The 25,351-nt window shown below is 44.0% G+C and overlaps 1 protein-coding gene across 1 annotated transcript; it reads left to right on the top strand.

Moving 5' to 3' along the window:
• The first annotated feature begins 555 nt into the window (after positions 1–555).
• Itm2b (integral membrane protein 2B) lies at positions 556–25,174 on the top strand. The gene is made up of 6 exons (XM_075949091.1): positions 556–864; positions 19,978–20,106; positions 21,763–21,969; positions 22,625–22,735; positions 23,282–23,432; positions 24,444–25,174. Exons 1-6 carry the CDS (start codon positions 748–750, stop codon positions 24,527–24,529), a joined length of 801 nt encoding a protein of 266 aa, XP_075805206.1. The 5' UTR covers positions 556–747; the 3' UTR covers positions 24,530–25,174.
• The last annotated feature ends 177 nt before the right edge of the window (positions 25,175–25,351 follow it).

Here is a 25,351-nt window from a genome sequence, read left to right as displayed (position 1 = left end):
TTGGGACCAGGTTGGCAGGACTTGGTCAGGGCTGGCACTGACCTCTGGAGGAAGAAAAGACCAGCTTAGTCAGTCAGGCAACGCCTTAGGGTGAGGTCTGTGCGAGATAAGTTAAACAGGACACAGCACTTCAAATATTCCTATGCTCTCCTGGGTCGCTTGGTAAGTAATAAGTAAATGGGAGTTTTTAGTTTATTTTCTCACACAGAAAATTCCACAGCCTTTGGGGCTCACAACTGAAGACACTCTGGGGCTTTTAGAGGGTAACTTACCCTCTGCAGCCGACCAGCAGAGTTCCCTTCATTTTCTTATCAACCTGCAACACTGGGCCCCCGGAGGTCAACTAGCTGGAAGGGAATTCAGAACCGGAAAATCCAGGCAGCCCGGAGGGGCAGCAAGTTCTAGCTCAGCCAGACGCGCCCTCCACAAAACCTGGCCGGATTCCCGCTGAGCTTGGGGGGTGGGGTGGGGAGCCCAGGGAGAGTCTGGCACGGAGCCAGGCCCCGCCCCGCGTCAGGCCCCGCCCCCGAGGACCACGCCCCTCTGGGCCCCTCCCCGCGCCCGTGCCCCAGCTGCGAGGCCGGGAACCGGGCTGCTCTGAGCCGCCGCTGCTTTCGCGCAGTCCGTTCCTCCGCCGCAGCGTCGCGCCCTGAGCTCGGCCGACGAGGCTGCACTCGCAGCCGGGATCCCGCCACCCGCGACCCCAGCTTTCGTCGCCGCCGCCCGCAGGGCGCCCCAGGCCGCACCATGGTGAAGGTGACGTTCAACTCGGCGCTGGCCCAGAAGGAGTCCAAGAAGGACGAGCCCAAGAGCAGTGAGGAGGCGCTCATCATCCCTCCCGATGCCGTGGCTGTGGATTGCAAGGTCTGGGCTGGGGTCGCGGGTGGGGTCCTTTCGGAGGGGACGGGTGCCCGGGCGGCCCTCCGCCCCCGGGTTCCGTAGTGCGTGTGCAGCGGGCGGGGTCTCGGCCGTGGAGACCCCCGTGGGGACAGTTGCGCAGGTGTGCAAGCGCCCGCCGCTTTGCACCTGGCTTGGTCGCCTGGGGATCTACAGCGACTGGCGCCGCCACCACGGAGTTTGGCACTTTGTTCCAGTATAAATACTGTGCCTAAAATGGCTGACATCATAACAAGCCTAAACCTCTGTTGTTTCATACTTTCGTTTCTAGGCTGAACAGCCTTTGGACTAAGTCCAGTTACTGTAAGCATCTTATAAAAGCTTTTTCTTTTACAAACCCCCCTTGCCTACAAACGGCCTTCAGTGTGGGCAGGTGAACCTCACCTTGGGGTCTGGAGAGGGAGAGGACAACCGTATACTGGGAGTCGTTTCTGGGTGTTGATTTTATTATTGTAACAAATATTCCAGGTGAAAGTAATTGCTATTGTGACTGTTCCCATGTAACCAACAGTTGATTTTTAAATGTTATCAGCGTCTTTGTGGGAACTACTGATAAGTGAAAACCTGGAACCTAAACGTAGGGCTCCTGTCCCTACAAAAATCCACCCTCATTTCTGAATCCTCTGTTAACACTGAATAAGCGTGAGCAAAGCCGTCACTGGATTCTAGCTTTTAAAGTGACTTACAGTGTTCTTTTAAATATAAATGTAATTGTCTCTTAAGTTTTTCTCTTCTGCCTAGTCTTTAGACTGCAGGCATTTGATACTTAACAGATACTAACTGTAATTACTGCTTAATTTTTCATCAATACTTTTCAATACCTATTATCACTTGGGTAGTTCTAGTTTTGACTTAAAAACAATCATTTGTGTCCCTGGTACAATCATTAAGGTGTTTTTTTTTTTTTTATGATGTAATGAAAATTACTGTTAAGGAACAGGCCACTAACGCCCTATAAAATTTTTGAGAACATAATAGCAATCCGGGCGGCTTGTACTTGTTTTCTGGAACTGTCCCAGCTAAAAGCAAACATCGGGTTGATTTTTAAATGACTGCCTTCCCCTGAGATAGGAAAAGAGAGCTGGTTCCCTTAAAGGATTAAAGGTTTTGGGTTTAGTATTGTTTTCCTGAACCCAGTGCAAACAGTCTTGGTCCTGAAAACCCGTTAGAAGAATTCACAGGTGAAAATTGCCATGCCACCTTATATCTCCTTGGGAGGTGCGCACTTGCTCTATACAGGTCTGTAGTCAAGTACCCAGTGACAACAGCCTCCCGTCAGTATCCTTGTTTGTGGAGCCTCGGGTCTCATCTGGCTCAAATTGGGCTTGAACTTCTGCTCCTCCATCTTCCTCCCAAGAGCTGGGATTACAGGTGTGCACAACCATGCCCAGCTTCAAATATGTACTCTAAATGTTATTTATTGTATAGGTACATGTTTAAGTTTTGAAGATAGAATGCTTCCCACTCTAAAGTCTCAGTGATGTCATTTCTCTGTCCTTTATTCCACGGTTGTGAAGGTTTGAAACTCTGAACAGACATCAGAATTCACTTTGCTGAGCAGGTTTGAGCCAGATTGGTGACAAATCTTGTGTCGTTTATGGAAGAAGTGATCTTATTTTCAGGCTTTTTTTTTCTTTTTTTTTCTTTTTCGAGACAGTGTTTCTCTGTGATTTTTGGAGCCTGTCCTGGAACTAGCTCTTGTAGACCAGGCTGGTCTCGAACTCACAGATCACAGAGATCCGCCTGCCTCTGCCTCCCAAAGTGCTGGGATTAAAGGCCTGCGCCACCACCACCCGGCTTATTTTCAGGCTTTTAGGAGTACTCATATGCCTACCACAATTCACTTTTTATTCCAAGGTAACTAGTTCTGTACTTTGCTTTTATTCCTTAATTTCTCTGATCTCTGTGTCCACAGAAAAATCCTGCAATTAAGTAGTGAGGGATCACGTTCCTTTACAGCCACACAGAAACCACAGCCAAATGGATTAATACAAAAGATAGAACTAATTCTTTCTCCATTCTGTATTCTAAAAGCTGGAAGCCTTTTCTCAATGTGGGGTGGGGTGACAATATTTATCCACGATGAAAGTAGGAAGGATAAAGCAAAAGCCTCCTTAAGGATAGACGTCTGTGAGAGAACTTCTGATCTCCTTTCAGGGTTGCGGAGTGATTACATAATGTTCTGGTGCTCCTTTGGGCTGGACTGTGTGGCAACCACCTTGTCTGACCGCCTGGGCTGGAAACAAAATTAGCCTTAGTGTGATTAGCCTGGGGCATTTCCTTCAGTCAAGGGGACCACACTAGGCTAGTTAGGGTTCAGAACTCCAAAAGAAAAGCGTTTTTTAAGACTTTTAACTCTCAGGGACCACAGTAAACATGGACCAGGTTTTTTGTTTTGTTTTGTTTAATTGTGCTTGAGGCTTGTCCCTCTGGGATCCCCGACCTGGTGCTATAGGATTCTGATCATTCTTGCCCCTCACTGGCTTATGTAACTTATCTCTCTGTACTTTATGCTGCTCTCGGCTTCTGCTGCTGTATCTTTCTCTGCAGAGAACCTTCTGGAAGAAGTTATACTGCTCCAGTGTGGCTGCTGGCCTCGCAGTAGCTGTGATTCCAGCAGCTGTTTTGTTTGTTTGTTTTTTGATTACATTATCCCAACTAGTTGGCGTTCTATTTCTTCCACGTTTTCCTGTTGACAGTGTTTTCTTCCCGGACCTGTTCTCATAGACACAAAGCTCTTAGAGGCACAGGCAGAGCAAGAATCATAGTATCATGATTTGTGTGACAAGATCATTTTGAAATAATTTGCATACATTATGATACAGACTGGAGTCTTTGATTTTTGTGCTCAGCGCTTTCTTTGAACCTTGGAAAACTTGTGTACGTGTGCAAATACCAAGAAAATACTGTTCCTATATCAGAAGTCCCAAATATGTCCCAGAATAACTGTTGGAATTTTTTTTTAAGGCATAAATTTTACTTTTCCTCTGTGTAAGATGAGACGATAGAACCAGATGGCCCACAAGGACTCTTTCAGTTTTAAAATAATGATATGAAGATGCTAAGGTTACATAATTGCATTTTTACAATAATTAAAATTGCTGTTTGGGGTTTTGGTTTGAGTCAGGGTCTCACATGGCCCAGGCTGGTCTTGAACTTGGTATGTAGCTGATGATGACTCCTGATCCTCTGGTCTCCACTTCTGGAGTGTTGAGATTGCACCTCTGTCCCTCCCCGCCCTGCTTTTACAGTTCAATTGTTTTCATTGTGGGAGAAGAAAACAAGTGCCCCCCTCTCGCTCACAAGACAGTTTCCTGTCTTCCTTTCCTTGTTGAGTTTGTTTCATTCCTCCCTTGAGTCCTGAGAGGCAGTGGCTAAAGTAAAAGGAACTAAATAGAAGGGAGGATTATGTAAGAAAGCAGGTTCTCACTCTTGCTCGCCTCGCTGTGGAGCAGGGGAGTAGGCAGGAGTTCTTGTTGCAGTTCCTAATCATGAAGCCTTTGCTCAGTAGCAGCCCTCAAAAAAAAAATCAAAAACCTCGTTTGCTTCATTAAATGGCCTCACAAGCTGCTTGTGATAGATGGTAAGAGGTAAATTGCTTGCAGAGCCAAAAAAAAAATGGACATCACGGGTGTCGGGGTGAAGAGCAGACTGAGCTGTCACAAATGGCCGAGTGGGCCCTAGTTCATGCTTTCTGATTTTTCTCTTTTCATAATCAGGACTGAACAATTTAATAATTTAGGTTTCAGTTTGTGGTGATGGTTTTGGTATTCTTATGGCTTGAGGGAGTAGAGGAAGGACGTAAAATGCAAGACAGCAGGAAGAGGCGTTGATCTGTAGAGGGACTGGGAACTTGGCTCTCTGTAGCCAGAGTGCTTCTCATTACCCAGGAACATAATTTTGTGTAAGTTTATTGCAGAGTAGGCTTGGCTGTCCTAGAACTCGCCGTAGATCAGGCTGGCTTGGAAGGTGTTCTTAGTGCTGAGACAAGCATGTACCATCATGCCTGGCTAGAGCCAGTAAAACACTTCTGTTCTTTAGGTCTTGGCCTCCGTGATGGAGATCTGAAGGGAAGAGTTTTGTCCTGGGAGACATCAGTTACTCTGTCCGTCTCTGCTGGGGGCACCCTGGCTGTTGAGGGTGGGTGAGGTTGCACATTGTCATTTTACGGTTGAAGGACAAGTTAGCTGCCAGGATAAGGGTTTCCTGCTGGAGAAGGCCGGATGTTGTGCTTGGCATAATCACAAACCTCTAAGAACTCACGAAATTCAACTCTACCACCTAAGAGTTTTATGTCAACAGCAGTATTTTTTTTTAAACCAGAAAAATCTCAAACACATTTATGATATAGGTATGTTTAACGTGTTCAGTGTTCATCTTCCAAGTGTCGATTGTGTGTTGCAGAAGCCTGACCTGTGTGTTAATGCCCAGACAGGAATGTACGGGGCGGTAATCTGAGACATTGCAGTTTCATCAAACCATAACCCAAATATTTGAAGTGACTTCAAAAGCTGCATTGTTTTCTCAAAAAGGAGATGCTTTCTGAATTCGTGTTTTGACTAAAGCCTCTTGGATCGCTTTGCATGACACCGTGCTAGTAAAGATCTTCCTGGAGAAAGAAATGGGTCAAAGTAAATGTGCTCTCTTTTAACTGTTTGGCAAGAGTTCCACTTGTGCGGCCCTGGGAATTGAACCTAGAGCCTTGGACAAGCTTGACTAGGGCTTTCCACCCCCGCCCTGAGCTATTTCTCCAGCCCTAAATATGTCACTTTAATTAGAGCCTGGAGACTGAAGGGAGGAGTTAAGGACTTTTCCCACTGAAGGATTCAGGCCACAGCCACTACCTGTTAAGATAGGGGACTTCACGCCTCTCAGTCTCAAGGTGATGATTATCTGAATGTCTTAGAAAATAGTTAACAAAGCTGTCCCAGGCTCTCACTGCACTGCAGGGAGCCTCAAGTGATAGTCCTTTACAAGACAGCAGAAAGGTCAAGGCCTCGGATGGCGTGGCAGAAGTCACCCTAAGGACATCATTTTAAAACTTTCCACTTAACAGAATGAATTTCATTACTTGGTGTGTTACCTTTAAAAATCACTGAAACAGAAAGCACTGAGGAAAAAGCCATTACTTCGTTGTGGTTCCCACGTCCTCCTGTATGTGGATCCGTAGTCTCACAAGCCTTAAGCTCATGTGTGCTTAAGTCATCGAGTGAACATTTAAAGGATTGCTGATTTTTTTTTTTAAAGTCTGTACTTTGAGTTGAGGAGAAAAAAAAAGGGCTGTGAAGTGTCGCAATAGTCATCCTGTTCTAGGACAAAGTTGACTGAATAGACATCCTAGTCCTAAACAGGAAAGATTGAATTGAGTTACGGGAATGACCCCTCTAGGGCTGGCAGGAGTCGCCTGCCTTTGCGCTCACTGTCTCGGTCACGGATGCTCACAGGGTGCCTGGACGGATTCAAAACTTTGATCTCATTATAAATATGACTGAAGAGAGGTTAATGTTGAAATAAATTTATAGTCTGGTTTATTAATGCTAGCAATTTTAAGTTACATCTCAAGTTTATTGGAGACAGTATGCATGGCATTAGAAGCTCAGTTTATTTTTGTGTGTGTGTGTGTGTGTTGTGGTTTTGTTTTTTTTTTTTTTGTCTTTTGAAATAGAACTTCACTGTTGTTGCCCAGGCTGGCCCAGAACCTATAGCTACCCTCCTGCCTCAGGCTGAAAAGTGCTAAGAGAGTCAGGTGCGAATTTGAAATACTCATATGAACATTTTTGTTTACACAGGTATTCAACAAGGTAGTTGAATTCCATATCTTCAGGAATGGGCTTTGGTGGATTTTTAGTACTCAAATATTCAAACTTTTTTCTACTTGCTTTTTTTTGAGGGGGGGAACAAGACCACACTATGGCAGCTTTGGCTCCCTTGGAACTCACTATGTAGGCCAGGCTGACCTCAAAACTCGCAGCTATCTGCCTGACTCTGTACCCCGAGTGTGGAAATTAAAGGCGTGTGCTATCACACCTGGCTCCGAATCTTTTACTTTTAGGGCCAAATTATTTTTAGAAATTAAGATTTATTTAAGAAATTTAAGTTTTCATAGTGAGTATAAAGCTTAAATCTTAATTTTTTCTTAAATGTGATAGCAATATTTAAAAGTTTTAGAGATAAATCTCACCCTGTAAAGTAGGCTGACACAGGACTATAACCCAGCCTGACTGGGAACTCACTCCCTTCTTCCTGCCTTGGCCTCCTGGGTGCCTTGACATCAGTCTTGAGCTATTGTACCTAGTTAAAAATCAATTACCATAAAAAACCCAAATAGCTATATTTCTTACTCTTTGTCTCTCTTGCCCTCTCCTCTCCCTATGTTTTCTGAGATTAGGTCTTGCTCAGTAATGCAGGCTAGCTTGAAATGTACTATGTAGACCAGACTGGCACCAAACCCGTGTCTGTCTTCCTGCCTCTGTCTCTAGGTTCTAGGATTACAGGCATGCACCACCATGCCTAGCCATGCCTAGGCTATTCTCATTGTTAATTAAATTGCTTTAGGTCACCACAGTATCCAAAAGCTCCCCTGTTAGACTAGGGAAGGTGGCTTTGAGAGATGGTCATTGTTCCTTGCTTAGTTTTTCTTGGCATTTACTTTTTGGGTGGTATGGAAAAGTCCCCAGTCCCACCAGTTTTAGCCAGAGCAGGGCTAGGCATGCTAAAGACGGGGTAGCCCAGGAAGGTGAACTGATGAAGCTGAAGGTTTTGCATAGTAAGCAAGTTAGACGGTCTTTGGTTTTCATTTTTAAAAGTCAGGTCGACTGTTGCTACTCCTTCTGGTGGTGGTAGTTATCTCTTGGTTACAGGACCCACAGAGTAAACCCACACTCCAGCCCTGAGCTGCTCCTCATAATACCCTGTAATACCATTATTTCTTGGTTATAAGACCCGCAGAGTAAGTCCATACTTGTACCCCTGAGCTACTCCTGTAATACCCTGTAATACCACAGTTTACAGGCAAATGAGCGTTTTCATATAAATTCATACAGTAATTTGGCTAGAAACACTAATGGCTTGACATGGGCACCGTTTTATAATCTCCTTTCATGTGGAAAGCAAAGCTAGCAAAGTCCGGCTCTTGTGTTCAGGTGTGGCATGGGAAATAGACAGAATCCCACATTTTCTAATGATTAGGAAAAAGAATTAAAAAATGACATTCCTCTCTCAATAAATGGGGCTAGGGATACAGTTCGGACATCAGTTCAGTTCAGCTGTGGGAACTCTAGTATTGCGGTCAGGTTTGAATCTTGCCTTGATGTCTCATATGCTGTGTTGATGCATCACATCAGGTCTCTGGATCTGTTCCCATCAGCAGCACAGTGAGTATTGGACTCAGAAGTCACGCTCCTACCCCGGCAGCCAGTCCTACTTGGGAATGTTACTTCTGTGATGTTGTTCTGTATTTCCCGCCTCATGCCAGTTTTGTAGGACAGTACTGACATTTGTATTGGTCTAGATTCCATCAACATAAAAACCATTAGGGTTAAAAATGTATATTTATCTAGTACATAATAGGTGCCAATAAAATTTAGTTTTAAAATGTCAGTAGGCCTGCAGTAGCTTACAGGAACGCATTCTAGAGGCTGTGGTGCAGGTACGCATAGCAGAATTTATGTTCTTGAGGGACAGATCATTTTAAATGTAACACCCTAGGTGTGGAACACCTGAAGTATAACACCCTAGGTGTGGAAAGAATTTTGCCACCAACTGGAAAAATTATTTTCTTTTACACTATGTCTTCTCCCCATAGAGACAATCACTCCTGTAATGTCAGAGTCCTTAGATTAATCAGAAGCAATTATGTTCCCTCCTTAACCACTTCTGGTCTCGTCTTACAGTTTGGCCACGAGGCCACTCTTCGTGGCTTCACCCAGCAGAGCACACGCTGGTCACTTCACGCTGCAACACTGCCCAGCTCTCCATGGTGATCTGAGCCCCACATTTCTCTGAGTCAGGGGTTCTCCAACATTTTAGTCTCAGAGCCTCTTGAGTAAGAGTTAAAAATCGTTCCTTAACCCAAGGAATTTTTGCATTCTACAGGCTGTATATAAAGAGATTAAAATTTACTCTATCAGAAAGAAGGCAGAATGCTTAGTCCTCTTACGTCAGCATAGACAGCCATTTGTGAGTCACCCACGTTTCTAAACAACTCTTAACAGTTTTAAGAGTAGGCCCCCAAGGCCTGGAGAGATGGCTCAGTGGTTGAAGGCTTTGCCTGCTCTTCCAGAGGTCCTGAGTTCGGTTCCCGGCGGCCACATGGTGGCTCACAACCATCTGTAGTGAGATCTGGTGCCCTCTTCTGGCCTGCAGACATACACGCAGGCAGAGTATTGTATACATAATAAATAAATAAATACTTAAGTTGTGCACTGGGCAGTGAGCGATCTGACAGGAGATGGCGGGAATCTGCACGGTGCTGTTGGCTACGATGTCACGTTTGGCTTGTGGAAAACTGCTGCCCACTGTGAAGTGAAAGTGAAAACATCACAGCTTAGTGATAGGGCTGTGGCTCTCTGAGGGGGTTCTGGACCACATTTGGGTAACAGTGACTACAAACACTTGCTTATTCTGCTCTCTCATGTTATTTCCAAAAGTTTGTTTTTAGTTTTTCTGGTTTTAATACGTACTCACTGGCAGTATCCAAATGAAAGGTGGATGTAGGTAGTGTGTGTGTGTGTGTTTTTTTCCACTCTAAGGGAAATCTGTTGTCTTGGTATACATAGTAACTTCTTGCTAAGTTGATAGCCAGTGCTCTTATTGTTCTTGACAAGCACTGTCTGGTACACTGCCAGAGTAGGGTGTTCGCTTCCATTGTACTTCCTTTCCTGTAGAAAACCTTTTTTCTTTTTTCAAAGAAACTTTTATGTGTGTTGGTATTTTGCCTGCTTATGTCTGTGTATCTCATGGATGAGTTACAGACAGTTGTGAGCTACCATGTGGGTGCTGGGAATTGAACCTGGGTCCTTTGGAAGAACAGTCAGTGCTCCTAACCATCAGGCTATCTTTTCAGTCCTAACATATTTTCTCTCTGTCAAGATTTGATCATTGTTCCTTGAAACTGGAGAGAACGTGGCTTCATTTTCTATGTAGTGTTTGGAGGCTCATCGCTGACAGTATTCTAGTTGCTTTCTGTATCTTCTGGCCCACTGGAGAGTCAGTCATTCCAGGTTGACTTTGCTTCTATGCATTGGATATTTTTTTTAAGTCTGTGATTAAGAACTTGTAAAGCCTTGCATATCTGAGTATGCCCATCTTTCTTCCTCTCCCTCTCTGCCTCACTTCCTTCCTTTTCTTCTGAGGTTATCTCTTTCTATAGCTTAGGCTGGCCCAGAATGATGGATCGTCACTTGCCTTATCCTTACACTCACTCCGATCTTGTCTTAGTTTCTCTAGCGCTGGGATTGCAGGCACGAACATTCCCACCTGACCCTCTCATTCCATTGGTAGTCTGGTGTCCGGTATCATCTAGTATCAAATTCTACATCAGCTGTGGTTCCCAGGTGCTGGGGAACACTGGCCACGTCTCCTGGTCTGCTGGCGCTCTGGTGTCTGCTTCTCCGTGCATTTCCTTCCGGGCTGTCTGTGTTCCCTCTGCAGATGCCTGAGGCTCTTCTGCTCAGGCTTTGGTATGTTCCCTCTGCTGTCCAGCGCTTCCCTTCTGTGTAGCTGAAAGGTCGCTCGCTCGCTCTGTCTTTACCGTCGCCCCATTGAGTTTTCAGAAGATAAACCTTAGCTGAAAATCAATATTAGGACTTTCAACTCTGCCATCACCCTAGCTTTTGAAAGTTCAGTTAGAATATTCCCTTTGCAGTAACAATAGGCCTAATGATAATTAATAATGGATAATAATGGAAACCGTCTGGATTATTGGCACTAATTTAAGACCTGACAAGATGACCTAGAAAAATGAACCCTCGTTCTCTGATGGCTTCTCCAAAGAGCCAAGACTGCTGACCTCAGGAGTAATTCTGAGATGGCTCACTACCGATGTTGGGATTTTGTGTTACACCTTTACTGCCCTGACTGAATTTCCCTTTGCAGTGAATACTTTTCACTTTTTTTTCTTTTTCTTTTCTTCTTCTTCTTTTTTTTTTTTTTTTGTGTGTGTGTGTCTAAAAGTGTAGCCCTGGCTTGACTAGAACTTGCTGTGTAGCCCAAGGCTGGCCCTGAACTTGGAGTGATCCTTCTGCCTCTGCTTCCACACCTAGCCTTTCATTTATATCTTGGCTTTTTATGATTTGTTTTCAAATGTGGTAACCTAAATATTGTCCTTTATTGTTTTCCCCCCTGTGTGTGTACTTTTAGTGGTCACACATAAACTAGCCTGTATAACCTGATGATCAGTAAAGTCCTACAGATTGACAGCAGGTTCAGGACCGCCAGCCCTGCTTCCACAGGGAAATGAGACCCCTGGGTCCCAGAAGCATGGTAGAATGAGGAGCCAAGATCAAATACTTGCACTGAATTTTCACTTTATTTTAAATTTATTGATTTATTTTTGGGTTTCTGGTCAAGGCCCAGACTGACCTCAAATCCAGCTGTGTAGTGGAGGATTCTCTTGAATTTCCGATCTTCCTGAGGGCTGCCATCACAGTCCCAAGCTAACACACAGCACCTCCACCGTTACCAGTGATGTCTGCGCTCAGTGCAGACAGCTGAGCCATTGAGTCAAGGTGCTTCTTACCTGACCACCGTGGAGAGGGCAGTGTGTCTGCTCTCAGGACACTGAGATTGGCTGCCTTGGACTCGGGACATATTTTTACCTTGCCGTGTGTGGCAGGCTCTCTTCAAATTCAAGGTCCCCTTGCTCTCAGGCTCCCAGGGGCTGGCGTTGTATGGAGATGTAGAGATGTACCTCGTGCCCAGCTAGTCATTGTGTTAGCGTTCAGATTTTCATACTCGGATGGAGGATGTCTGTAAATGTTCCCATTTATTTCGTATGGATCTGTGGTGTAGGCCAGTGGTAGAGGATCAGGCCCTGAGTTTTTTACTCCCAGTCTTGCAGTAATCCAGTAAGTAGGAATAAAATTAATTTTATATTTTTTGAAAGGGTACACTTAGAATTGCCAAAGGTTCTGCCTATCAAATAGAATTGCTTACGTTTTAATATAAATATATAAAATTACTGTGCTTATTAAAACCCAACCTTCATACAAAATGTGAGTCGGGGGCAGGCTTGGTTCTTTTTTTCCAGTCTTGACTCTGGGTTTCATGGTGGTGGATTAGGTAGTTGTGAACCATCTGTGACTGCGTGAGGGTGTTAGGAGGATGGCTGTCATTCGGAACAGTCAGGTTCTGGTGGGAGGGAGAAGCCTGTCTCTGCCAGCTGATCGTCCCCAGTAGAGGCTGTTTCACTAACAACAGATAAAACTTGCATGCGATGTTGCTTACAAAACACCTGCCAGTCATTACTCCTTACTTTCTAACTAAGCACATGAGCTGGAAAGGCGACGAAAATTTGCTTCATAAGCTATCCGTGGTAAAGTTTAGAAAGCAGAGAGAATAAATACTAGAGAAATGATGGTCATCTTTTAAGCAATGGCAAAGCATGAGAAAAGGATAGATTTTAGGTTACTCATAAATTAATACTCAATAGTATTTTACTTTTCGTCAGATACCTGCTTTGCCCTAATGATACAGAATTGACTGAAAATACTCCTGCACCAAAGGCAGTAATTTTACAGCCTTACTGAATTTTTCTCGTAATTCTGACCTGCTTGCTAACTCATTTTATAATTTGGTTCGGATTTTATATATTTCTCTAGGCGGTTACACAATAGCTTAAACGGTTGTTTCTCTTTCTGTGAGCAGCAGTATTGTCGACGTCAGCACTGACACTCAAAGTGCTCCTTCTACCCTCCCCCGTTCTAAATATAGACCAATTCGATAACTCCCGACCAACACGGAGCTGGGCCTCCTAATTTCAGCTCAATACTAATTAACTTGGCGGAGGCCACTGTGAACTATGGCCCTTGAATGCGAAGAGCTGTTCTCTCTCTGTTTCTCTCAGCGCATGCCCAGCCCTGGGAGGCTGCTTCCTGTTTATGTGTCAAAGGTAATAAACATGCCTGTGTGGACTTTGTCAGTAATGGAGATAATGACAGTCCTGTAGGAAAAACAAATTGGGAAACATGATTTATGTACAGATGGCAATGCAGAGGAGAGAAAGCAGGCAAACGTGTGTTGCCCTTTATAGACGTTAGCTCGCAGCCTGAGGTTCGGCCTCTTTTTCCTCAGATGCTCTTGGTAATGATGTTATTGATGGTGGGCAGATCACGAGGTGTGTGTTTGACGCTTCTCTACTGAGAAGAGTAGCTAACATGGAGGCAGGTAAGCAGAGCATCTCCCATCCTCTAAAGCCCAGAGTGCTGCAGGCCTGGTGGCACGTGCCAGTAATCCTGGTTGTGACTGCCACAGGCTCAAGGGTTGCCTGGACAGCTCAGTGAGAGCTTCCCTCAAAATCAAAAGTTTTATAAGAAAAATGAGCTGGAGACACAGAGCGCTTTTCTAGAGGGATGACTTTAGGTACAGTTCCTACTACCAAGAGGAAAAAAGAAAAACAGTTCAAAACTCCCTTTTTTTCCATACTTAAAACTACTATTTATTGTAGAAAGTATTTCCAATTACAATGAATCTGGGAAGAACATAGTAATGGCACAACAATCAAGTTTCCATAGGAGTTTTATGAGCCAGGTTAAAATGTATACAGTAAATATCTCACAATATAACTTTCCGGGATCAAGGGGACTGACTTGATGAGTCGTGATGGCACCTGTGAAGGGGAAAATCTCTGACGTGGTAATCTCCAGGTGCAGCGTGGCCTGGAATTAGTGAAGGGGCGGGTTGAGCCCACACCTTGAACAGAGCAGGCAGGTGCGGAGAGCTGAGCCACACACCCAGTTTCTAGTTCTCTTTTTGCTTTGCATGCAAGGAAATGTCAAAATCTTTTTATTTTCTTTCAAGCAGAGCAAATGTAGATTTCTTCTGAAAAAGTGGGGAAAGAATTCCCAAGACCAGGAGGAACTCCAAGGAAGAAACCCCGACCCCCCCCAGATCTTCTCCAAGGGGTTCCTTTGGATTGTTAATATATACCTATATTAGCCCAGCATATTTAAAAATCTAGTAATCTATTTATATGTTCAGTAGCTCATGCTATTTTGAACTAAATATATTAATTCTTTTCTCTATTTTTTTCTTTCCCCTAGTCTGTCTTATTTTTATACTTTGTATTTTTATGCCGCAGTCTCCTCACCCTCAGGCTGCCTCTGCAACATTTTATTTATCTATTTATTTACTGAGACAGGGTCTATTGTGTTAGCTCCCTCTGTAGCTAAAGATGACCTTGAAGTTCTGCTCCTGCCTCTGCATCCTCAGGGCGTAGTCACTGATACCCACCACCCCTGGTTTCATGCAAGTGATGCTGAAGCTCAAGCCCGAGGGATTCACTCTGCTGGAAAAGCGTCCTCCCCACTCACCTACATCCTAGCCTGGCCTTGTCGTTCTTAGCACTAAGACACTGCCGCAAGATGCTATTTGAAGGGCTTTGGAAAACATAGTTTAAAACACTCTGTGTTCCATTCATTATGTAAATAAGGCTCAAATGGAAGCATCAAAGAATGTGAAGTGCTTGTTACTTTGAAACAGAATTTAAAAAAAAAATAAGCCCTACGTTTTATGAAGCCCTTTTATTGAGGCCTCTTAGGGAACTGATTGAGGTGACCTAATTCATAACTGATGGAAGTAAAACACAATTTAGCCTTCATTTCTCTTAAGATATAGTTAAGTAATCTTGCCTTACTGTCTGGTAGGATTTATTCCAACCAGAAAATATTGTGGTACCTGAGAGAGACTACGGAGCCATGTCTATGTATTGGAGAGTGAACCTGGGTCTTCGTGGGTCAGCCACTCTGCCACACTGGGTCCTAGTCTCTGTGTGTGTGTGTCTAATTTAAGTTGTCCAGGCTGCCCTCTGACCGCAGCCTGTGTCCCTCAGCCTCCTGAGTAGCTGAGTTGAAAGCCTTGGCCATTTCTTTCTGTCGCTGAGGATGGGAGTAGGCCCGGGTGTGCTTGCGTTCTTTCTCTGTAAACTGGGCTACTGTCCTGACATGGAGGAGGCCTGAGGAGGTGGTGATTATGTAGGACCTGCGGGAGTTCTCGGCATAGTTGAGGTGCACCAGTTACAGTGCCGTGCAGGGAGGGAATCTGTGACTTCAGTTAAATCAGGCCAAGTAGAGTCGATGCCGTACCCCCATGAACAGCTTGCTTGTTAGTGAGCTTTCTTCTTTTCCTTGTTTGAAGCAGACTTGGGAGGTTTTGAAGAGCTTTCTAGTGCAGGTTTTAAGCGCTAGGGTTAAGAGGAAGAACACTCCCGAGAACGTGGGGGATGGGCTTCTCTTCTTTAAATCATAAACTGTTGAGATGCACACAAAATACAGGGCCTCTGCTGTTCGGTCCCTAATGTGGATGTGATCAATGGAAATTTACTTACCGGTTAATGAATATTTGGGTTGGCTTTAGTTTGGGACAAGTTTGAATAACGATGTTATAAATAGGTATTTAACAGGTGATTTATTTTCTTTTTGGTATTTGGAAGCAGGTTCTCGTGAAACCTAGGCATTCTTAAAATTGGGAAAATTACTTGAATTTACTTGTTATTTTTTTCAAATGTTTTTTAATTTTGTGTGTGCACGCGCCTGTGAAGGCACATGAACCACATGTGGATCTCCAGTTCGTAAGAAGTGGTGGATCCCGGGAGGTAGAGTTACAAGGTGCTTGCGAGCCACCTGATGTGATGTGGGCTCCCTGGCATAAGCAGGACGGCTCCTAAGCACCCAGCTATCTCCCTGGCAAGGACAGTGCGACTCGTAAGCACCCAGCCGTCTTGCACAGCTGTATCTTGAACTTTTGATCCTTTTGCTTCTGCTTCCCAGGTGCCAGGATTATAGGCTTAACAGATGATGTTTTATAATTGATCTTTAGTAATTTGATTTTTATTTATTTATTTTACAATTTCCTTTTTTCTCACCCTGTGCGTATTGTCATCTGTGTACTGGCTGGGATGTCAGGTACCGCACTGAGTAGAAGCGGGCTGAGCTTTAATAATGAACATCTTTGTACTCCTGACTAAGAAGGCTAACGTGTGAGTTTTAGTAAACCAATAGGTACGGGGTTTGCTCTCTGAGGTTTTATTGTTGTTTTTTTTTCCTGTATTTTTAATTTTATTTTTTGACACTGTAGTTCTGGCTGACTTGGAACACACTATGTAGCCCAGGTTAGCCTTGAGTTTGTGGCAGATCTCCAGCCTCAGCCACCAGACCCAACTTAATAACTTTAATCTTGAAAGTGCTTTCCGCTTGCTCTGTAACACAGACTGTAATGTGGGCAGGCCATCATGTCTTCCACACCTGTTTTAATTCATGATCGGCTGACCGTACGAAACATCACATTTCTTACGGGATCTCGCCCAGTATGTTCCACGTGGCCGGCCTTAACCGACGTTGGGTTAAGTGCGGCCGCTCACTGGATAGCCAGTTCGCTGGGCATCGTAGATGATGGTGGTGTCCCCTCCCTTATCTTTCTGGCTGCTGACACAACTTCTGTGAATCATGAAAAGTTAAACAGCCAAGCTCTTTCTTCATCCAGTCATCAATTATATGCATGTTATTAACTGAGTGCCAAGCGTGGCTTAGAGGTTCCAGGAATGCAAAATGAACACGCATAAACACAGGAACTGTCTCGCCTAGGAGCAAGATTAGATCTCTACGTGAATTTCTAACGCAGGAAAGCAAGTGACTAAGCGATTCAGAGGAAACAGATCAGGCTTTGAAGATGGCGGAGCTGTTAGGAGGTTCCGGTGGTTATGGACTTGGGTCTGTAATGTAGCTACCGAAACTGACTCTTGTTGCTGCTTTGTTCTCAAGCTGTGTTTCAGGTGCTGAGTAACTTTTGTTTTAAGTGTTTTAAGGTGGCGTTCTTGAACAAATCAGTCTCTTCTGTTGTCCTAGAATGATTTTTTAAAATAACTTAGGAACAGCTCCATCCCTAGGCCCTCTGTGGCCTGCCCCAGTACTTCTCTTCATCCTAGGGTCCCTGGCAGTGTCCTGTGTGTATTGTGTATCACAGTGTCCTGTATGTATTGTGTGTATCACAGTGTCCTGTGTGTATTGTGTATCAGTGTCCTGTGTGTATTGTGTATCACAGTGTCCTGTGTGTATTGTGTGTATCACAGTGTCCTGTGTGTATTGTGTATCACAGTGTCCTGTGTGTATTGTGTATCACAGTGTCCTGTGTGTATTGTGTGTATCACAGTGTCCTGTATATATTGTGTGTATCACAGTGTCCTGTGTGTATTGTGTATCACAGTGTCCTATATGTATTGTGTGTATCACAGTGTCCTGTGTGTATTGTGTATCAGTGTCCTGTGTGTATTGTGTATCACAGTGTTCTGTGTGTATTGTGTGTATCACAGTGTCCTGTGTGTGTTGTGTATCACAGTGTCCTGTGTGTATTGTGTATCACAGTGTTCTGTGTGTATTGTGTGTATCACAGTGTCCTGTGTGTATTGTGTATCACAGTGTCCTGTGTGTATTGTGTATCACAGTGTCCTGTGTGTATTGTGTATCACAGTGTCCTGTGTGTATTGTGTATCACAGTGTCCTGTGTGTATTGTGTGTATCACAGTGTCCTGTGTGTATTGTGTATCAGTGTCCTGTGTGTATTGTGTATCACAGTGTTCTGTGTGTATTGTGTGTATCACAGTGTCCTGTGTGTATTGTGTATCACAGTGTCCTGTGTGTATTGTGTATCACAGTGTCCTGTGTGTATTGTGTATCACAGTGTTCTGTGTGTATTGTGTATCAGTGTCCTGTATGTATTGTGTGTATCACAGTGTCCTGTGTGTATTGTGTGTATCACAGTGTCCTGTGTGTATTGTGTATCACAGTGTCCTGTGTGTATTGTGTATCACAGTGTCCTGTATGTATTGTGTGTATCACAGTGTCCTGTGTGTGTTGTGTATCACAGTGTCCTGTGTGTGTTGTGTTCATTCTTTACCCTTCATCTCCTTCCCGGGAACATCATCTGCCTGGCAATGTGTGTGTTTGTCCTGTGACCTTCCATGCCCTGATTTTTCCCTTGGAAGTCTCCCTCTTAACTCATCCTGTCTCGTGCTCTGTGAATTTTTCCTATTGGATCCCATATTTATGTTATTTTGTGTCTTGAGTAGACAGGAGACGGGCTTTTACATGACAGATCAGGCTGGTCTAGAGTTGACTATATAGGCTGATCTCCAACTCATGACAGTCACTGGCCATGACCCCCAAGTGCTAGGATTCTAGGTATACACATCCTGTTTGGCTCTTTTTGCATATTTTCCAGAATGATCCAGCCTATCTTTTTCTTGGCAGAGTCTGTTTTCCTGGTGTCTAATACAACTGCTGTCTAAACGTATTAGACATGTATAATTTCTTTTCAGAATTATTGTTGGTTGCGTAGTTAAAATGATAAACCAGAAAGCCCGAGAGCTCAGTGTCCGTGTGACAGCGAGACTACATATTCCCTCTTGGCATCCACCCGTGGTCCTGTGCTATTCATTTATGTGCTCGTAGGAGGGAGCCTGGCAGATAGGCTTGGGTGTGCGTATACTCGGCTGCCTGAGCAGCTGGTCCCAAATGCCAAGAGTGACCGTTTTTCTGTCATTCCAACCCCCACACTTGCCCCACCCTGAGAGAAATTATGCTGGGAATACTTTAGTCTCCTGCGACATTGTCGGGCAGGCTCAGGAAGACCTTGTGTGCTTTCTTATTAGAGTCTCTAAAGCCTTGTTTGTCTGGAGTTCTTAGAACTTTTCACTGGTAGGGTATAAATTTTTCCCAGGGTCACTCCCATCCCATGTTACTTTAGTAGACCCGTGAATGTAAATACCCACGCACGATCGTCGATGAGAACTGCCTAAAATGTAGTCCCCTTCATGGCTTTTGGTCTGAACCTGACGTGGAATATTATTTGTTATTCTCTAAGGTTCTGTGAATGTAAAGGCGGGGGCAGAGGCAGGAGGATTGCTACAGCTTTGAGGTCAGCTTGGGCTCCATGGGGGGACCCTGTCCCAACAACATAAAGGCGTGCATCTATCTAACCTCCCACTGTTCTGTTGGCTGCAGAACCTGGAACTGGACTTTACCCAGATGCGATCTCTTACCTTATTTATAATCAGAAATATAGAACCGCAGTTTTCATTCCTGAGTAGCTCGTCATGTTAGCCGTATCTCCTCCCTTGAGCCGATAGACACACTGTGTTCTTACTCATTACTCATCCAGTTTTCTGTCTCCCTTGCTGATATGCTGTGATAGAGACCTAGGTTAAGTCTACCATTTTATGATGAGGTAGTCCATGTTGGGTTTTAAGGCTAATTCTTAAAAAGAAAATGAAAACCATTATCAAAGTGAGATTCAGGTAGGGGTGGAATTACAGAATTAATTTTAGAGAAGTAAGTTTGTCCTGCTAATGCAGAGGATTTCGGTGTCCCATCACTCTTGCTAGTGTTCCGTTTGCTTTTCCTGTAGATCTTGAGGAATGGTTTCATATCTGGAATGGAATCAATAAACTACTTGTAAAGGTAGCAATTTTATAAATGAGCCAATTAGGAACTATCTGAGCTGTGTAATGCAACCTTTACAATACTATAATACTTTATAATAATCTAAGACAAGATTGTGTGTTGTTACCTTTCCTGAATTTCAAATGTTAGAAGATAGCACTAAAAGTTGTATGGAAAATAGAAATAGTGATTTGTTTTTATTACTGCTCAAGACATTGTTACTAGATGGAATTGAAAGAGAAAAAGACAAAGACACACTTTTGCCTAGAAGTCCCCCTGGGGACCAGTGTCCACCGTGTCTTGGTTCCCCTCTTCCTCATTCCGTGGTTGGGTTTGATCAGAGTCTTAATTCTTTTGGTCTTTATCATCATTGATAATGCCAGGCCTTCTGTGAGTGTGTATTAATTGGTTGCTCTTTTTCCTGGTCTAGGACCCGGAGGATGTGGTCCCAGTTGGGCAGAGAAGAGCGTGGTGTTGGTGCATGTGCTTTGGACTGGCCTTCATGCTTGCTGGTGTCATCCTTGGAGGCGCCTACCTGTACAAGTATTTTGCACTTCAGGTATCATAAAAAGATATTTAGACTTCTTTTTGCTACATTTGTGTATGGGTGAGGGGCATGGTTAGAGATGGTTTGGGGAGTCAGTTCTCTTTTACCGTGTGTGTCCCAGGGATTAAATTCAAATTGTTAGGTTTGGTAGCAAAATACCTTTACCCAGTATGCAGTCTTGCCAGCTCCAGGAGAATTATTTTTTGGTCTGGATTTTTTTTTTTACCCTTTCCAGTGTGAATCAGAACGTGGTCTTTACCTTGCTCTAAGCATGCACTGTCTGTCTGGATCCTTTAATTGCTCATGTTTTTGCCAGAGAATGAAACACATAATCACTGAAGGCAGAATAGTGATGACTGGGTACTGCAGATGAGTTTAAGTTGTTGAATGTTTTTTTTTTTTCAAAATAGACTTTGATTTTTCTACCGTAGTTGATATCAAAGAGATGTATGGTGAATTGCCACTTGATGAACATAGAAGCTACAGTATTGACAAACCCATCACTGGATAACCAGTTTGGGTCAGTGCACGATTGCGGAAGAGTTGGGTAACTTTGCAGAGATGATGCTGACGTCAGTTTTAGGAAAGTTGCCTGTAACTCAGTGTTCATAGGACTCTCCGTGTGTCAAGACAGTGATTCCACTTAATTATGGTTTACAGTATCATCTGCCCAATCCTTGGCCTTAAGGAATCTTGGGAGAAATTTACTTTAAAGCTTCTATGGCTACTTCAAACCTTTAAGTTTCAAAACTAGGGAGAAACGTTTGTCAATGAGATTTTTAAATAAATTTTGAAGTCTTCTTCCAAAGGTTATGTCAATTCTTACCATCTTTATTCAAGATGACAGACATATTGATAAATGTGATTGAATTTATAGGGTTTTTTTTTGTTATTTTTTAAATAGACAAGTCTGGCATTGAACTTTTGTCCCCTCCGCCTTCACCGCATGTGCTGAAATCATAGGCATGCACCAACCACCACTCCTGGCTACATCTTCTTAAATGTAGCATTTCGTTTTATAGGAAGCATAAGGTACAAAAAAGAATAATCTGCAATTCCCCTGTCAAGAGAGAATTTTTGGTATCAGAATGTTTTGTTACATACTCAGACTTTATATACGTACACTTTAAATAAAAATATTTGTATAACATACATTTATCTAAAGGAGTGGATGCGATCCCACCACCTCCACATAAACTAGTCATGGTAGAAACTAGAGGATCAAAAGTTTAAGGTTATCCTTGGCTATACAGCAAGGTACAGGGCAGCCTGGGCTACCTGAGATCCTATTACAAAAGAAAGGAAAACATGACTTGCATCTGAATGTGTTTTCTGAGAAACGGCCTACAAGTAGAAGAAAGTCTGTATGTTTTTTCAGATTTACTTGACACCAGAAAGCTTTCTTACTGTTTTTATCTACCACAAAGAGTAAAGAGGAAATCAGCTGCTTTTCTCCCTCTGAAAGGCCTTTAAAAAAAAAAAAAGACGACTTCAGAATCTGATAAAGAATGTGTTAACTCTGTAATTAGACTGTCTGACTTGTCGTCCGAAAAGTAGGAGTTTGTAAGCAAAATACTATTTAGATCGAGGTGGCAGCTAAAGTGAGGCTCACATTTAAAGACCTGTCTCCTGCGGAATTGCTCAAACGCCGTGTTCTCAACCCCGTAGCCGGATGATGTGTACTACTGCGGACTCAAGTACATCAAAGATGACGTCATCTTGAACGAGCCTTCTGCAGATGCCCCAGCCGCTCGCTACCAGACAGTTGAAGAGAACATTAAGATCTTTGAGGAGGACGAGGTGGAATTCATCAGCGTGCCCGTGCCAGAGTTTGCAGACAGCGACCCTGCCAACATCGTGCATGACTTTAACAAGGTGAGCTGATGCACGGGGTTGTTGAAAGAGGACAGGCTTGCTGGGATATCTGCAGTTTTCATTTTTTAATACCTGCTAAATTCTACTACTTAAGGTTTAGTTGTTACTTAAGAGAGAGGATGGCGGCGGGGGTGGGGGTGGGGGGGTGGTGACTCAAAGTGTGCATTTTATCCCAGCACTGGGGAGGCTGAGACTAAAGGTTCGCAAGTTTGAGGCCAGCCTGGTCCACACAGTGAAGCATTGTCTCAAATGAGATAGACAAGAATAGACTTCGGTTCCTTTCCCTCTGAGCCCTGGCCTTACACCTCACTGCCTCTGGCTTGCCTGCTGATCCCACTCAGTTCTTGATTTACTGAAACGTAGTTCTGAAGGTAGCCCATCTTGCTGGTACACAGTTGCTGTGTCTCTGACTCACACTGATCTGACCGTTCCATGCTCAGAGCCCAGTTGCTGTATATCTGACACACACTGACCTGACCATTCCATGCTCAGAGCCCACTTGCTGTGTCTCTCAGGCACACTGACCTGACCGGTCCATGCTTAGAGCCCAGTTGCTGTATATCTGACACACACTGACCTGACAATTCCATGCTCAGAGCCCAGTTGCTGTGTGTCTCAGGCACACTGATCTGACTGAGATGTGTCTCTTCTCCAGAAACTCACTGCTTACCTGGACCTTAACCTGGACAAGTGCTACGTGATCCCTCTGAACACATCCATCGTTATGCCGCCCAGAAACCTGCTGGAGCTACTTATTAACATCAAGGTATGATGTGGCTACCGTGTCTCGGAATTCCTCTCGGAAAAGTTAGCCTTCCTGGAGCGCACTCTTCTGGGATGTAGCCAAGGGTTTCTAACAAAGTGCTGACACGCGTGTGTGCATCATTTCCTCTTCTGTTTAAGTTAAAAACAATATTTTCAGCTGTGTGGTGGTGGCGCATACCTTTAATCCCAGCACTCAGGAGGCAGAGGCACGCGGATCTCTGTACATTTGAGGCCAGCCTGGTCTGCAGAGTGAATTCTAAGACAGCTAGGGCTACACAGAGAAACCCTGTCCTGAAAAAACGGGGGTGGGGGTGGGAGGTGAGAAGAAAAAAAATGGAAAAACATTGAAAATTAGACTGGAGAAAGCTCTGCAGGAAAGAGGGCTTGCTATACGAGCCTGACGGCGTGAGGGCAAGCCATAAAACCCGTAGTGGAAGGAGAGAAGCAACTCCAGAAAGCGGTCCCTGACACGCTGTCATATGAGCCTGCCTTTGCCATTCGCTCAGTGTGTGTCTTGAAAGTTCCGTGTCCCATTTTCCCGCTGTAGGCTGGAACCTACTTGCCCCAGTCGTACCTTATTCACGAGCACATGGTGATTACCGACCGCATCGAAAACGTGGAGCACCTGGGCTTCTTCATCTATCGACTGTGTCACGACAAGGAAACCTACAAGCTGCAGCGCCGAGAAAGTATTAGAGGTAAGGACAATCTGATGGTTCCTATGGCATGTGGGCATTGTGGGTGACCTTCTGCTGTAGGATACTGTGTCTCATTTGGTTAGTATTTCCATGACTTAGAATAGTCCTAATCCTAGAACCACCACCTCTAGATAGTCAGTCAACATGAATGTCATTGCCTGGAGATGCCCGCCCCTCAACTTGAATGTAGAAAAGTCACCTTTGACCCTGCATTCCCACCATGGCCCAGGCACAGGAAAGAGGAGGTCTCAGAATCCAGAGGTCTCTCTTCAGCCTTTCACTTGGCTTCTCAGGGATTTGAATTCTCCCTGGGCCATCTCCTTTGGGCTCATCCTGAGGACAGCCATAGCCAGGTGACTTGGGAAGAACGTGGGTGAGGAGTCGAGAGCACTGACACCCACCATGCCGCGTTGCCCAGTCCCTTAACCTTGTTTTTCCCCTGAGTGTGAGAGTAGCAGCGTGTGCCCATTACCAGTGCAGAACTAAAGTGTGTGTGACGGTACAGAGACATCAGGGACTCCGCAGTCTGATGTCTCGGGGAAGGTGTCCCCCTGTAACAAGCTTCTCTGGCCATTTCTCATACTTGGAATGACAGCGTTCTCACCTCAGGCAGATCAGTCATCTGAAACTCACCCCTTCATTTCTTACATGCAAGTTACTATCCTGGTTTATAATTTTCTAAAGCCAATTTGATAGAAGGATGTTTGTCCGTCCTGCTGTGCAGTTCAGCAGCAGGCACACACGGACGTGTGAGTGCACCATACATAGCTAGAACATCTCCCAAATCTTGGAGCTCATACACCAGTAAGCAGTTCGTAAAGCTCCGTTACTGGTTGCTATGATGTATGAAAAGACGCAGGGAAGAACAACTTACATACAGTACAGAAATTTTGGGATGGATAGAGTGTGGCATACTTCTTCATGTCTAAAGAGCGGCTGAGGATTACTGTGAATAGTTAGCACTAAAGGACCAGAACCTTGACCAATAAAACCCTTTGCCTTCCCAAACAGGTATTCAGAAGCGCGAAGCCAGTGACTGTTTCAACATTCGGCATTTCGAGAACAAATTTGTTGTGGAAACTTCAATTTGTTCTTGAGCAGTCAAAGCGTGGGGAGACCTTTAATGCCGCAGCAGAGCCTCCCTTGTATTTTGTGCAGTGATTATTTTTTAAAATCTTCTTTTCGTGTAAGTAGCAAACAGGGCTTCACTGTCTTTTCATCTCATTTAATTCAATTAAAACCATTATCTTAAAAAAAACAAACAAACAAAACCAAACCTTTTCTTTTTTGTTAGCGTGGTGTCTTTGACATTTGAGTTAGCGAATGTGCGGGGTCCTAGGTAAGATTTGCTTCTCCATAGAGCTTACATTCTAAGAATAATTTCATTTATCTGGATTTTCATGTGTTACTTCTGCACTTCCAAGAGGAAGGGTTACCTAAAAAATAGTCACTTGCATATGTTAAGATGACCACAGCGACTTGACTTGTAGATGCTACCAGCCCTGCTCCCTAGTTGTTAGCACTGGAGCCCACCCTCTGATACATATTCCTTTAATTAAAATGTGCAGTATTTTTGGTGTTGCATTTAACTACTTTAGAGGATTATGTCAGCCTGATGTTTAATATCCTAGCCCTCTGCTGTACTAAGATTTTAGAGAAATGTTTGGAATTTAAGAAACGACTCACGTTACTGATTTGTATAGCCCACATCTGTGCAATGGAATATAAACATCGCAAAGCCATGTGATGAGACTGTGTGTTATTATTCCCACAAGAGAAAAACCAAAGAAGCATTTGGTTCTCCATATTTTAAGGTAATCCACGTACATAGAGAATGAAGCTATTTTATAAAACCTGGTTCTCTACATACAGTTAAAAAGTCAGTTTTTTTTTAAATAAAATAAGCCATTAATAACTAA

The sequence above is a fragment of the Microtus pennsylvanicus genome, chromosome 15 (genome assembly GCF_037038515.1).
Source record: "Microtus pennsylvanicus isolate mMicPen1 chromosome 15, mMicPen1.hap1, whole genome shotgun sequence".
NCBI lineage: Eukaryota > Metazoa > Chordata > Mammalia > Rodentia > Cricetidae > Microtus > Microtus pennsylvanicus.
The sequence above is the reverse complement of the archived record's forward strand: the minus strand, read 5'-3'. Positions and strand labels throughout refer to the sequence as shown.